At 41.1% G+C, this 14959-nt stretch overlaps 1 protein-coding gene across 5 annotated transcripts in view; it reads left to right on the plus strand.

Moving 5' to 3' along the window:
• dgkza (diacylglycerol kinase, zeta a) overlaps positions 1 to 14959 on the plus strand; it is a 480046-nt gene that overhangs the window by 346168 nt on the left and 118919 nt on the right. For all 5 annotated transcript variants that reach the window (XM_072272235.1, XM_072272236.1, XM_072272233.1 and 2 more), the window contains one exon: positions 4697 to 4816. In XM_072272235.1, coding sequence (XP_072128336.1) covers positions 4697 to 4816 — 120 coding nt within the window. The remainder of the gene's footprint in view (positions 1 to 4696; positions 4817 to 14959) is intronic.

Consider the following 14959-nt stretch of genomic DNA (forward strand, 5'->3'; position numbering starts at 1 on the left):
AATTTCTCCTTCCAGTAAACAAATTCTCCTCTTCCCCCTTCCTCTAATCCTGTAACTTTTACTTCCTCTCACCTGCCTGTTACTTCACCCTGAGTCGTCTTCTCCTTCCCTTTCTCCTATGGTCCACTCTCCTCTCTTAGACTCCCTTTTACGAGCCCTTGACCACCCACCTGGTTTCACATAGTGCCTTCTAGCTAGCCACCTTTCCCTCCCTTCACCTTTTACTCTGGCATCTTCACCCTTCCTTTCCAGTCCCAATGAAGGGTCTCGGCCTGAAACATCGACTGTTTGTTCATTTCCATTGATGCTGCCTGACCTGCTGAGTTCCTCCAGCACTTTCTGTGTGTTACTACAGGACTGCATAAGCTTTTAGAATTCCCCTGAGAAATATACACAGGGCAGGGTAGCAGGCTGGGTGTGAGGCACTATCCAAATGTGCAAAGGAGTTGAAGTGCTACTTTGCCATGAGTTTCTCCATTTGATCCTCTTTTAGCACGTGCACCCGAGCATGTCCGTGTGTGAGAGCTGCTGTTACTCTCCTGTCTCTCAGCTACAGGGTAGTTTTGTTTACAGCTGTTGAAACCAGCAGGTGTAGGCCGACAACACCTGGAAGGCTCTATTTCCATTCATAGTTCATGTGTACTTAACTTCAATTTTCCTAGCCTTAATTCCTTCTCCTTAGTCATTTTTTCATTTCATTTTCATTTTAAAATCTTTTTATTAATTATTATTGAAAATCGACAACAAAAAAAGCATTAAAATAATCAAGTCAATGTATCAATATGTATAATAAGAGTCAAACTATTAACCAAGCTAGACAGTATATCAATAATAATTTTAAAAAAACAAAATGTTAAAGCTTTTTTTTTTCATTTTAAATGAGTCTCTGGCTGAATGTACTCCTGTGCCTGCCCAGTACATTATGTAGTGGATGGGAGACATTGACCAAGATGGCATGCAACTTAGACAGCATCCTCTTTTCAGACACCACCGTGAGAGAGTCCAGTTTCATCCCCACAACATCACTGGTCTTACAAATGAGTTTGTTGATTCTATTGGTGTCTGCTACCCTCAGCCTGCTGCCCTAGCACACAACAGCAAACATGATAGCACTGGCCACCACAGACTCGTAGAACATCCTCAGCATTGTCCGGCAGATGTTAAAGGACCTCAGACTCCTCAGGAAATAGAGACGGCTCTGACCCTTCTTGTAGACAGCCTCAGTGTTCTTTGACCAGTCCAGTTTATTGTCAATTCGTATCCCCAGGTATTTGTAATCCTCCACCATGTCCACACTGACCCCCTGGATGGAAACAGGGGTCACCGGTACCTTAGCTCTCCTCAGGTCTACCACCAGCTCTTTAGTCTTTTTCACATTAAGCTGCAGATTATTCTGCTCACACCATGTGACCAAAGTTTCCTACCATAGCCCTGTACTCAGCCTCATCTCCCTTGCTGATGCATCCAACTATGGCAGAGTCATCAGAAAACTTCTGAAGATGACAAGACTCTGTGCAGTAGTTGAAGTCCGAGGTGTAAATGGTGAAGAGAAAGGGAGACAAGACAGTCCCCTGTGGAGCCCCAGTGCTGCTGATCATTCTGTCGGACACACAGTGTTACAAGCACACGTACTGTGGTCTGCCAGTCAGGTAATCAAGAGCCCATGATACCAGGGAAGCATCCACCTGCATCGCTGTCAGCTTCTCCCCCAGCAGAGCAGGGCGGATGGTGTTGAACGTACTGGAGAAGTCAAAAAACATGACTCTCACAGTGCTCGCTGGCTGTGCATTTCGATCCTGTGCATTGGAGCATTCATACCAGGCTGTAATGCAACATATCAGAATGCTGTCCACTATAAATCTCTTGGAGTTTGCAAGAGTTCTTTGCTGATGTACCAAATCTTCTCAAACTCCTAGGTAAGTAGTGAACTGGCATACCTTATTTTTGATTGCATCAATGTGTTGGCACAGGATAGATTCTCTGATGTATCCATTATGCCAACTTGCTGCAGGTTTCCAAAACATGTCACAAACGTCCCCAATCTTCTGCCCAGTTCATCTGTCATTAATCTCTTTCATGGAACCTTATCAGGTTCTTTAGCGACAGCTTCAGTGACTTTATCGAACTATTTAACCAGCTGAGTCAGAAGCAACTTACTCATCTCAAAACTAAGCAGGTTCCCTGAACAGTTTGTATCTGCCCAAGTGCTCAGTCTCTTTTTTTTTCCGTTAAGAAATTCTGAAAACTTCTCCACAACCTAGACCAGCAGATGTGCAGTTGCCAACTGGCTCTGTCCCTGCTTTTGCAATTTTTTTAGTGTGTTCTTAATTTACAATGAAGTGAAAGCAGTCAATTTAATAAATGGGATTGAAACAAACTAATAGAAAACAGAAGCCGGAATCCAGTTTAAAAAGAAAAGAAGACATCTAGGAAATTCAGAAATACCCTTCAGCCTGCCGGATGATTGCATTCCTTACATTAATGGCTAGAAGATCTATCTTATTGAATTGGAAAGAGGTCAATCCTCCAACTACAATTCAGTGGTTTTCTCAAACTGTATCTTGCTTAAACTTAGAGAAAATCAGAAGTGACACCTCTGATCTGTCGGTTAAATTTGAAGAAACTTGGAGACCATTTTATTCAACATTTTCATATGATGTGGTTTGACCTTTTTCGAATCCTTTTTTTAAACTAAAAATATATGGATAGAGGAGTGGAGTTAACGACATTAATGAAGGTATCCGATGTAATATGTTAACCTGACTTTGTTTTAGTTTTGTTTAGTTTAGTCTAGTTTTGCTTAGCTTAATTTAGTGTGTTTTTGTTTCTTTTCTAGTTTGGGTTTTTCTTTTAGTTTTTTTTTTCCATTTATCCTTTACTATGTTCAATTATATTTAGAGTTGGGGAAATCTAAGATACCTGTACTATCAGTGATTTTATATTTACAAATGTTAGCTATCAATAATGTAATCCCATTCTCTGTTTATTAATATTATTATGTTTATAATTTTGAAAATTAATAAAAAGACCAGAAAAGAAAGAAAGAAATTCAGAAATAAATGCTAAGAATTCACATATGCTACACTGGGAATCAGCTAATGAATGGCGGGCTAACAGGAATTCACTAATATTCATATGACATTGGAAATGCTTTAAAGTCAGTATAGCACAAGGTGGTGTGGTGGTTAACGCTGCTGCTCTGTAGCTGAGCCTGGGTTCAGTCCTGATGTTGGGTTCTGCTTTGTGTGGAACTTGCATGAGCTTCTACTAGCTACCCCAGTTTCTTCCCATACCCCAAAGTCATGCTGATAGGTTACTGATTGCTATAAATTGCTGCAGATGCCATGTGATGCAGCCACTCACATCTACTGCGCTGAAGTGTTTTGAGAGGTTGGTCATGGCTACAATCAGCTCCTGCCTGAGCAAGGTCCTGGACCTGCACCTGCTGTAATTTGCCTATCACTACAATAGTTCTACAGCAAATGCAATCTCACTGGCTCTCCACTCGGCTTTGGACCACCAGGACAATAGTAATACTCCCAAATTTCTACAGATGTACCGTTGCATCACCATCTGATATGGAGGGGGGCACTACACTGGACAGTAAAAAAGACTGCAGAAAGTTGTAAACTCAGCCAGCTCCATCGTGGGCATTAGGATCCAGGACACCTTCAAAAGGCGATGCCTCAGAAAGGCAGCATCCATCATTAAGGACTCCTATCCCTCTGGACATCCCTCTTCTTATTGGTACCATTGAGATGGAGGTACAGGAGCCTGAAGACACACTCAACATTTCAGAAACAGCCTCTTTTCCCCCCACCTTCAGATTTCTGAATGGGCAATGAACCCATGAACTCTACCTCAGTACATCTTTCCTCTCTTTTTGCACTACTTATTTAATTTAATTTTCTTTGTTATATATACTTTACTTTTTAATGTTACGTATTGCAATTTATTGCTGCTGCAAAACAACAAATTTCACAACATATTCCAGTGACGTTAATTCCAATGATGCAGTGTGGGCACGTGGCCAAGTGGTTAAGGCATTCAGCTAGTGATCTGAAGGTTGTGAGTTCAAGTCCCAGCCGAGGCAGCGTGTTATGTCCTTTAGCAAGGTACTTAATCACACAGTGTTCTGCGACGACACTGGTGCCAAGCTGTATGGGTCTTAATGCCCTTCCCTTGGATAACATCAGTGTCGTGGAGAGGGGAGACTTACAGCATGGGCAACTGCCTGTCATCCATACAACCTTGCCCAGGCCTGCGCCCTGGAGAGTGAAGACTTTCTGGGCGCAGATCCATGGTCTTACAAGACTAACGGATGCCTTTACTTTATAATTCCAATGATGCAGCACTGAAAGCCAAATAATAAATGGTACTCTGGAATCCATTAATAATAAGTATATCTTTGGAATTCATAACCAGACAACACAGCACAGGTGCTATGTATTGATAAAAAGTGCATCTGTAGGTATTAACAAATTAATGGCATAATCCACTAATTAATGGAACAATATTGTAAATCAACAGTACCAGGAACCTAATTTATGGTCAGTATCCACTAACTAAAGATGCAGCACCACATCATCATGAATAGATAGCACGTTGTGAATCATCAAGTAACGAACAGATTGTAACAATATGTTCAAGGATTTTACTGAATTGTTAACCTATTTCTGTCTCTTCAATGCTGTAGGACAGATGCCAAGGTAGCCAGTGTACATCGATCGAATACAACAGCAGCCGACTTTAAGCCAATGTCTAAAGTGCCTGCAGCGCAGGGACCAACTCCAACGCAATCAGCATCAATGTCAAGGTATGGACCTTAAAATGAAACCTGAGACCCTTTTTGCCCAATTCTACTGCCAAAGAGTGCAACTGGCATATCTCAAGACTTTTTATTAGCAAAAACAAGCAGCTTAGAACTGAATCATTTAATTTAATAATGACGAATTGTCCACAGTTTAAACATGGAGTTATGAGGGCAAATTTTAGTTTGATGGAGGAAATGCAAGTGGTTGCCCTGGCGATGATAGTTGGATATGGAAGACTAACGTGTACATTGTGCTGAGTCAAAACTGAGCTATGGTTTAGCTTTCCATTCTGCGCTGACAAGATCCTGCTCTCGTGGAATTAGTTTTATGTCAGTAAGTGGTATATAATGACCTTAAAAGCTACTAAAACACAGAATAATTGATAAACTTGAAGGAATGTGTCCACTTACGGATAAGTGGCTCTGTACTGGTAAGATATTTTAATTGTATTTCTTTATATTTTTGAAAAATACATCTGAAATTGAATGAGGGACAGAAAATGTATCTTGAAAGATACTGGATGGTTTTCTTCGGAAATGAAGAACCACAAAGTGATGAGCAGGTGATGGCTGATCAGTAAATGAAAGCATGTAAATTACAGAATGAGTATTATTATCACTGCATCAATCTATGAAATGAAAGTGGTGCAGGATCTCGAGCAGGACTTATTGTAAAAGAGATGTTTCTTTGTAGCAGATAGACTTTGTTTGAACCAAGCTACAACAAATAGAACACACACCTATAACTACAGCAAAGGCTCCCACTAAAAGATAGGTTATTTCACCAATAAAGTGCAGTGATTGGGGAAATATATTTTAGAATACATAGGAATAATGCATATACGGTGGATTCCGGTTCATTGGGACAGCCGCTTATTTGGGACAACTGTTATGGAATAAAAACGAATCGAGAAAATAGCCGGGATTCCCTTCATTTATTTGGGAAACTATGCTGTTTAATCGAGGCAGGAGATTGTTGCCAAACAGTTTCTAACTAGCATCAATTGCATGCACTTGCATGGCCGTTAGACACTACACCGGGCTTCAAGCGAACAGTTTTTAAATAGTATTAGTTGTGTTTGTTTGTGGTTAAAAAGCAGTGATTTTTGTCACTGATAGTTGGTGGAAGAATAGCAGTAAGATGATTCCAAATTGTTTTGCTGACTGCAATTCCAAGAATTCAGGCTTGGAGATGCCAGGAGCAGCTGGGAGTGAAAATGAAACTATTTTACTACTTCTACAAGTTAGGAACTACAAAGAATTTGAAAGTATCAACAGTTATCTTGAATGTGACAAAGAAAATGAAGATTTGGAGGATGCAGTCGTCGACAGCATTGTATGATGGTAATTCATTATCTGAACAAGATGTCTGGGCTGATTTTGTTCACTTAAAGTCAATGGAATGCAACATGGACGAGCTCCTCTATTGTTAAGTATTAGAAAACAATACAGTTTTATAGTACTTTAGCATTAGTATTGTTCCAGTTTGTTCTGCATTTCGTTTAAATACATAATTCGTTACTTAGTTTGACCTATTTATGCCTTTTTAACTATTTCCATGAAACTTCGGCTCATTGGGACAGCTGCTTAAATGGGCCAAAATGCACTGGTCCTGATGTGACCCAATTAACCAGAATCCTCTGTATTTTGTCTTTGTAAATTTAACCATTGTCATTTAGTGCAACGTAAGTCCCACAGCATAGTAACCCAAATGTCTTTATTCTTATTTGAACATCCTATCAGACTAAGCATTCTAAGAATACTCTGCTCAGCTGTTTAAAGTGACTTGAAAAATAGCGAGGAATTGAGCTGAACGTTAATGTTTTGATTGTTATGCCGGTGGGGCTGAACCAGCATTTGAAATTAAGACCAATGTCCATTCTACCATCTCTTTTAGCTGCGCATTCGTTTGCCCATTTAGAGTTGAGCCAATGAGCTGAACTGAGCAACTTCCAAAATGATGCAAGGTTCTATGAGCATTTGATTTTTTAAAAATCTTAATTGTGATGAGCTAAAGCAGACTGTTCCACAAAATTTCTTTAACTGCTGAATTTATACATCTGAAATAAAACCATCGAAGACCTGAAGTAGTCTCGTCATGTCTCAATGAAATCTTTTGAAAGGAAGAAGAAATGTAAACAGAAAGTAGATGAGGAAATCAGGATACAACCTCCTTCTGTAATTTACTCCCACATCTTAACAAGCATACCGTCAGTACCACAGTGTAGACCTTTGGCACTTCCAGCATCTAGTTCAACACTTCTCACAGCTTTGTTCTGGCCACAGTATTCTGTGAGTTTCTCATCATAACTGTTTTGAACCCCAATTTCATCTATGCTCTTTCACCTACACAAAACTAAATGTAATACTTTAATTTTGCCATTGATGTTTTAAATTTAAGTGACCTCTGTTTTCTCATGGCTGCTCAGAGTAAAGAGAACAGTGGCAGCACATTGAGTATCTGAGAATTCAGTTTAATCTGCTTCAATGCAAACAAGCTAAATGGGAAAATGAACATGACTATGAGTTCAGAAAAAGTGCTCCTTTGTAGGACAAAGTTATCTGATGGGTTGTTGAGCTAGAGCACAGTCAGGTTACGATATTATACAAGAACAAAACAAACCCTTTAAGTCATACACAAAGAACGTTTCAGAAACCCAGCAAGTCGGGCAGCATCCATGGAAATGGACAGATAATCGATGTTTCAGGCTGAGATCCTCCTTCAGGACTTTAAGGCCTTTTTGGAAACTGAATGGATGCTGCTTTTCTTTTGTGGAGAATGGGGACCATGGGTTGTGTGCATCAAGTTATTAACCCACAAGATAATGAATCTGGTTTGGAATATCACTTTTTAAAATTATTGCTTGTTGAATTTTGAGTTTTATCATTCAGTCTTTAAGATCAAATTATGTTGAACATTGGCTTTGTGTTTGTGGTCATGAGCTCTGTGACTTGTTTATTATTTTGTTTCTCTAAATATTTTTCTTGACTCTTGGATTTGTGCAAATTATTTATGAAGTCCTTATATCCAGCAAACTTTCATCGTGCTGGAGGTGAAGTTGTTCAAGAGTGTTAGCATTTTTGCTCCACTTCACAGAGACAAATGAAGTGAAGAAACTTGCGTTTATTTTGCACTTTCCACAAGCTTGAGGCATTCCAAGGCACCTTACAGGTACTGCAGTTCTTTTGAATAGTTTTAAAGTCATGAAATAAATTCCAGGTCAGATGACAACAGAGAAGTGCTGATATGACAGTTTCGACTTTCCATCATGGACTCAGATTCCAGTGTACAGTGAGTCATTTAATATATTTAAAATTAACCCCAGAGAGCAGCACAGTAGCACAGCTAGTAGATCTGCCACCTCAGAACTCCAGCAAACGTTTGTCCTCACCACCACCACCACTGCTGTTTGTATGCTCTCCCTGTGACTCAGGAGCTCCAATTTACTCCCATATCCCAAAATATCTGCAGGATTGTAGTTTAATTGGCCGCTCCCATTCTAGCACTCTTGTATCTCTATATCTAGTGTTTAGTTGAATGGTGAATGAGAGGGGCTGCTGATGGGAATATGGGGAGAACTAAGACTAAGACACACAAGCAGAATTAGGCCATTCAACTCATCGAGTCTGCTCCACAATTAATTTATGATATGATTAATGTAGAAATGGATGCTCGATGGTCAACTGGGACTTGGTTGGTTGAAAGGCCTATTTTCAGCGTTGAGTTTAATTGGAAGTCTTAGTAGTTTGTTAAACATTGTATGAATATTTATAGCATGAGAATGCTCAATTCCCCCCACCTTTGTTTGCCCTCATTCGCAAAACCTTAGCATTCAATCGTAGGTACGATACCAGCCAATGAGGTCAGGTTACTTTCCTTGTTAACTCTCATTGGACATCAATGGAACCAAGTATACGGTAAGGCATACGCAGACAAATAAGTTGAAACACTCTTGATCAGAGTGAATTTCTGCCTCATTATCTCCCTCATTCCCACTCTTATCCTTGCGTTTGTTTCTTTACTCTTCTATAAAGTTTCCAATTTTGAGAAAAGGCCACATTCAAAGGGCTGACCTCTTTGTATAATACCAGCAGTCCTACAGAGCATTTCCATTGCTTTCTGCTTTAATGACTGAAATCATGGTTGTGGCATTGGTTCATAGCTTCATTCATTTAGAGGATCTACATAATATTAAAGCTCCACCATATGTTTTATCCCTAAAGATCAAATGTGTGAGAAAATAACTGGCAAAACCATCTTATTTCTGTTTAATATGCTTCAAGCTCTGGCTTCCAGTAGGAGCTGCTAATGATTTAGTTTTTTCATTAATGTATGTCCTTTAATGAGCCCCCACCCTCAACAAGCACATTCTTTATTGCACCAGCACTATTAACAGCCAGCTACCACACCTTCCAGTGCCAGCCTCATTTTCTAGCAGTCCAAAATTCAGTGGTCGGTGTACAATTCCTAACGCCGTTAAAGCAAACAGCAGTGAACGTCAAAGAGGAAAATGCAGTAATCTGGCAGACCACCACAACTGGAGTAGAGCCCTGTATGAGGCGCTCTCAGGGATTTTGGCAAAGGGTTTATCATAAATGAACACATCGACAGTCACAAGGCTTGTGCATTATATCATAAGGGGAGGCTGAATAAGCAGTGGGACAGAGTGATTTGAAGGAATTCATGGATTAGGATTCTATATGTGATACTATATATATTCCTGAAAGAAAGGAAGCAAAACCTAAAGTAAGGCAGTACTTAATTATCCTGTTACACCTGGCCCAAATCAGTCAGGCAAGCAACCAGTGGTGGTATGTGATGCACCTGATATCAGTTGTAATACTCTAGTCAATAATTTCTGCCATCCTGAGCTGCTCTGATTTTCTGTATTACAGCTACATCTCGTCTGTAACCAGACCTTTTGAAGAGGTTCTGTAAAAGCTGCCAGCATGACAAAACAAGATTGAAGATTGTTCCATGTCATTTCCAGTACATAAATGTAAAGGAGAACAAAATAAGTGTTACTCTGCATTTGATGCAGCACAAAAAAAAAACAAAATTAGATAAATAATGCAATAATTCTTTTAAAATCCACGCTAAATGTGAATACATGAGATAGCTTATATACATAAAGTGACACTAGGTGCAGGAGTGTCTGTACTTAAGGTGACTCTGACAGGAAATGATAAAGTAGTGGTGATAGGGTTGGTTAGTGGGTGGAGGCATTGATCAGTCTTACAGCTTGGGGAAAGTAATGGTTTTTGAGTCTGGTGGTCCTGGTGTGGATTCTATGACACCTCTTCCCATGATGACCAGCAGACCATGAGGAAGGTGGGTGGGCACATTGAATTATGTTTGTATTTTGTACTTTAATGCTGCAGAACTTCACATTGTACTTAATCAAAGTTCAGAGTAAATTTTATTATCAAGGTACATATATGTCACCATACACAACCCTGAGATTCATTTCCTTGTGGACGCTCATCAAATCTATAGAATAGTAACTTTAACAGGATCAATCAAGGATCAAGTAGATCATAAAAGACAACAAACAGTGAAAATGCAAATATAAATAAATAACAATGAATTACATGAGATATTGAGATAAAGATCTCTTAAAAGTGGAATCATTGATTGTGGGAACATTTCAATGATGGGACCTTTTGTTCAAGAGCCTGATGGTTGAAGAATAAGTGACTGTTCCTTAACCTGGTGGTGCGAGTCCTGAGGCTCTTGTACCATCTACACCCAAAGCAAGCTGAGAAGGGCAAATGCCATGTTAGCATTCATTTCGAGAGGTCCAGAATACAAGAGCAAGGATGTGATGCTGAGGCTTTATAAGGCATTGGTGAGGCCTCACCTAGAATATTGTGAACAATTTTGAGCTCCTCATCTTAGAAAAGATGTGCTGGCATTGGAGAGGGTCCAGAGGAGGTTCAAAAGGATGATTCTAGGAATGAAAGGGTTATCATATGAGGAACGTTTGATGGCTCTGGGTTTGCACTCGCTGGAATTCAGAAGGATGAGGGGGTATCTCATTGAAACCTTTCGAATGTTGAAAGGCTTAAACAGTAGATGTGGAAAGGATGTTTCCTATGGTGGGAGAGGCTAGGACAAGAGGGCATAGCCTCGGGATGGAGGAGTGCCCTTTCAAAACAGAGGTGTGGAGAAATTTCTTTAGCCAAAGGCTGGTGAATTTGTGGAATTTGTTGCCACGTGCTCCTGTGGAGGCCAGGTCATTGGATATATTTAAGGCAGAGATTGATAGGTTCTTGACTGGTTCTGGCATCAAAGGGGAGAAGTCTGGGAACTGGGGTTGAGGAGGAGAGAAAAAAAGAATCAGCCATGATTGAATGGTGGAGCAGACTCGATGGGCTAGGTGGCCTAATTCTGCTCCTATGTGTTACGGTCTTATGGTCTTCTACCTGATAGCAGCAGCGAGAAGAGAGCATGGCCTGGGTGGTGGGGATCTCTGATGATGGATCCTGCTTTACTACAATGTGTCACCAGGCATATCAAATCGAAGAGAAGATTACATACCCTTATTCCATAAGATCTTAGCACTTTCCCCTAGACCTCATAACCCTTTGGCATGAATATACTAAATCTTTTGTCATTTACAGCTCTGTGAAATATCGAATCTTGAGAATGCTCAACCCTCAGAGAAGATATTCCACTTCATTGCACTGATCAATTAATTATTCAGAGACCAAGCTGCCTTGTTCTGTGTTCCCCTTAGTCAGAGACACATCGTTCCCTCTGTCTTTAGTGTTTTACGAATATCACCTCTCATCTTCCAAACACCAGGTGCCAGAGGGCTACTTGAGAATCCATGTGGTGAGCTTTTGCGGCACTGCTCTAAACATAAATTTAACCTTATTTATTGTTATTGTTAGAGCTTTATTGTCATTGCTGAGGACAATGAAATTGCAGTGCAACTCCATTCAGTGCAAAACAGCACACTGACAAAACCACGAAGACTAGATTTAAAAATAATGTCTGAGTTATCTGGAGTGACATCGATGCTGCAACTGATTAGAAACAGAAAACTCTAAAATGGGGCATCATTCAGTTGCATGACAGCCCGGGGGTGGGGGGGGTGTGCTGCTTTTCAGTCTGGGGTCTTTGCAGACATGTTTCTGTATCTCCCACTGGATGAAGATTGAACAGGTGATTACTGGGATGTGATGCGTCCAACAAAACTATAAGAGCCCGCCCGCTATAGACATCGCAAGTTGTAGATGGCTTCCTTATCTGGTAGTTGTGTCCCAATGATGCTCTGTGCGGTCCTGCTCACTCATTGAAGTGCTTTTTGGTTGATCAAAGATGGAGATCAATACTTGGCAAGGCATGGCCTCCTCTACTGCTGCGATGAGGCCACACTCAGGTTGGAGGAACAAACACCTTGTATTCCATCTGGGTAGCCTCCAACCTGAAGGCATGTTCATTAATTTCTCTAACTTCTAGAAATGCCCCTCACCCTTCACCATTCCCCATCCCCTTATCCCTCTCTCGCCTCCCTCTGGTGCTCCTCCCTCCTTTTCTTTCTTCCGTGGCCTTCTGTCCTCTTCTATCAGACGCTCCCTTCTCCAGCCCTGTATCTCTTTCACCAATCAACTTCCCAGCTCTTTACTTCAATCCTCCCCCTCCCGGCTTCACCTATCAGCTTGTATTTCTCTCTCCCCTCCCCCTACCTTTTAAATCTACTCCTCATCTTTTTTTTCCCGTCCTGCAGAAAGGTCTCAGCCCAAAACATCAACTGTACCTTTTTCCATAGATGCTGCTTGGCCTGCTGAGCTCCCCCAGCATTTTGTGTGTGTTGCTTTGATTTCCAGTATCTGCAGATTTTCTCCTGCCTGCCTGTTCAAGTCCCAGCTTCCCTAGAAGAGGACCCAATGATCCAAAAATTTGAAGCCCTCCCACCTGCATCATTTCCTTAGCCACATGTTACACTGTATTATCTTCCTGTTTCTGACTTCACAAGCACATGGCATGGATAGCAATCCAGAGATGATAACCCTGGAGGTCCTGTTCTTTAATATAGCACCTAACTCCCTGAACTTATTTTGCATGACCTCATTACTCTTTCTGCCTATGTAATTGGTACCGACCTAGACCACAACTTCTGCCTACTCACCTTCCTTAAGAATGCTATGGACTTGATCTGAGATGTCCTTGACCCTGGTACCTGGGAGGCAACATACCATTTAGGAAACTTGTTCTCTTCCACAGACCTTCTGTCTGTTCCTCTAACGAATGAATCCCTGCTGGCCTGTTTCATAAGAACATGAGAAATAGGAGCGGGGGTAAGCCATCCGGTCAATCGAGCCTGCCCCGTCATTCAGTAAGATAATGGCTGATCTGTCCGTAAACTCAGCTCCATCCTCCTGCCTTTTCCCCATATCCCTTAATTCCCTTTACTATGTAAAAACATATCTAACTGTATCTTAAGTATATTTAGTGAAGAAGCCTCAACTGCTTCCCTGGGCAGAGAATTCCACAGATTCACCATTCTCTGGAAAAACAACTTTTCCTCATCTCCGTCCTAAATCTTCTCCCCTGAATTCTGAGGCAATGTCCCCTAGTTCTAGTCTCACCTACCTCCCCTTCCCTTCTGAGTCACAGAGCCGGGCTCACTGCCAGAGATCTGACTGCTGTGGCTTTCCATTGCTAGGTTGTACCTCCCAGCAGTATCCCAAACAATATACTTGTTATCGAGGGTAGCAGCCATAGAGATACCCCGTACTGGCTGCCTATCCCTTTTCCCTCTCCTAATGGTCACCAGCATTCCACTGCCTTAAGGAACTTCTCATCTCTCTTTGTATAATCAGCAAACTTAGCCACATTACGCAAACACAAAATAATCTGCAGATGCTGTGATCAAAGCAACACTTTCAGTACACTGGCTGAACCCAGCAGGTCGGGCAGCATCAGTTAGAAATGATGAGTCGACGATGAGTCCCTATTTTACTGTACCCCCTCCCCCAGCTCCCTCATGGTTCCGCCCCTTTCTTCTACTACCCATTGTTTTCAGGGCTATGACATCAATGCTCCCCCTCCCCCACCCCTTTGTCTTTCAAATTACTGGTCTTTCAACTGAAGCTACAAGCATTCTTCAAATCCTTCCCCATCTTTCATTCTTCAGTCCTGACGAAGGGTTCCGGCCCGAAACGTCGACTCATCATTTCTAACTGATGCTGCCCGACCTGCTGAGTTCATCCAGCGTACTGAAAGTGTTGTTTAGCTACATTACACTAAGTCCCCTCATCCTTGTCATTCATTGCACTTAGTCCCCACATTCTTGTCAGTAATACACAGTAGATTGTAAATGATTGAAACCCCAGCACTGATCAAGTTAAAAATGTCTGTTCATTATTGTTGTTTATGAATCATTGTTCTATTCCTGCTAATATTACCCTCAATCCAATGGATTCTATTCCTCTGCAGAAACCTCTTCTGTGTTATGTTACTAAAAGGCCTTCTAGAACTTTAACTGTACCACACCTTCTGACTCTCCTTTTATCTATCCTCATTATTTTCACCAATCAACATCTGGTGTTTTCTGGATAGGTGGCCAATTATTTTAATGAAACTGAAAGAAATGAAGAAGAAGAAGATATTTAAAGAAGGCATCCAGAGCACAGGGACATGATTTCAATCACAGGATAACTGCTTTGTGGATTATAATGTTGGCTGCATCTGATGTGCTTCCATTAGAAGTGTTTGATCAGGAAAAGTACAAAGTCCCTGGAGTGAGAAGTTCTTGTATGCGCTCTTTGATAGCATAGATGCATGGAGATGGATGGAATATTAATAGATTAAACTGTGATGTCTTAATGGAGAGAATTTGCATTTATGCAGCACTTTTCTTGCTGCTTGTTATCCCATAGCTTTATAAAATCAATAAAGTAATTGTTAGCTAAGCAAATCATAAACACAAGAAAATCTGCAGATGCTGGAATTCCACATTCTGACCTTTTATCTCTTCTCACCTGCCTATTACTTGCCCCGTGTCCCTTTCTCCCATAGTCCACTCTTCTCTCCTATCAGATTCCTTCTTCTCCAGCTCTTGACCTTTTCCACCCACCTGGCTTTACCTTTCACCTTCCAGCATGTTCTCATTCCCCACCCCCTATTTTTTTTAC

The sequence above is a fragment of the Mobula birostris genome, chromosome 11, assembly GCF_030028105.1.
Source record: "Mobula birostris isolate sMobBir1 chromosome 11, sMobBir1.hap1, whole genome shotgun sequence".
Taxonomy (NCBI): Eukaryota; Metazoa; Chordata; class Chondrichthyes; order Myliobatiformes; family Myliobatidae; genus Mobula; species Mobula birostris.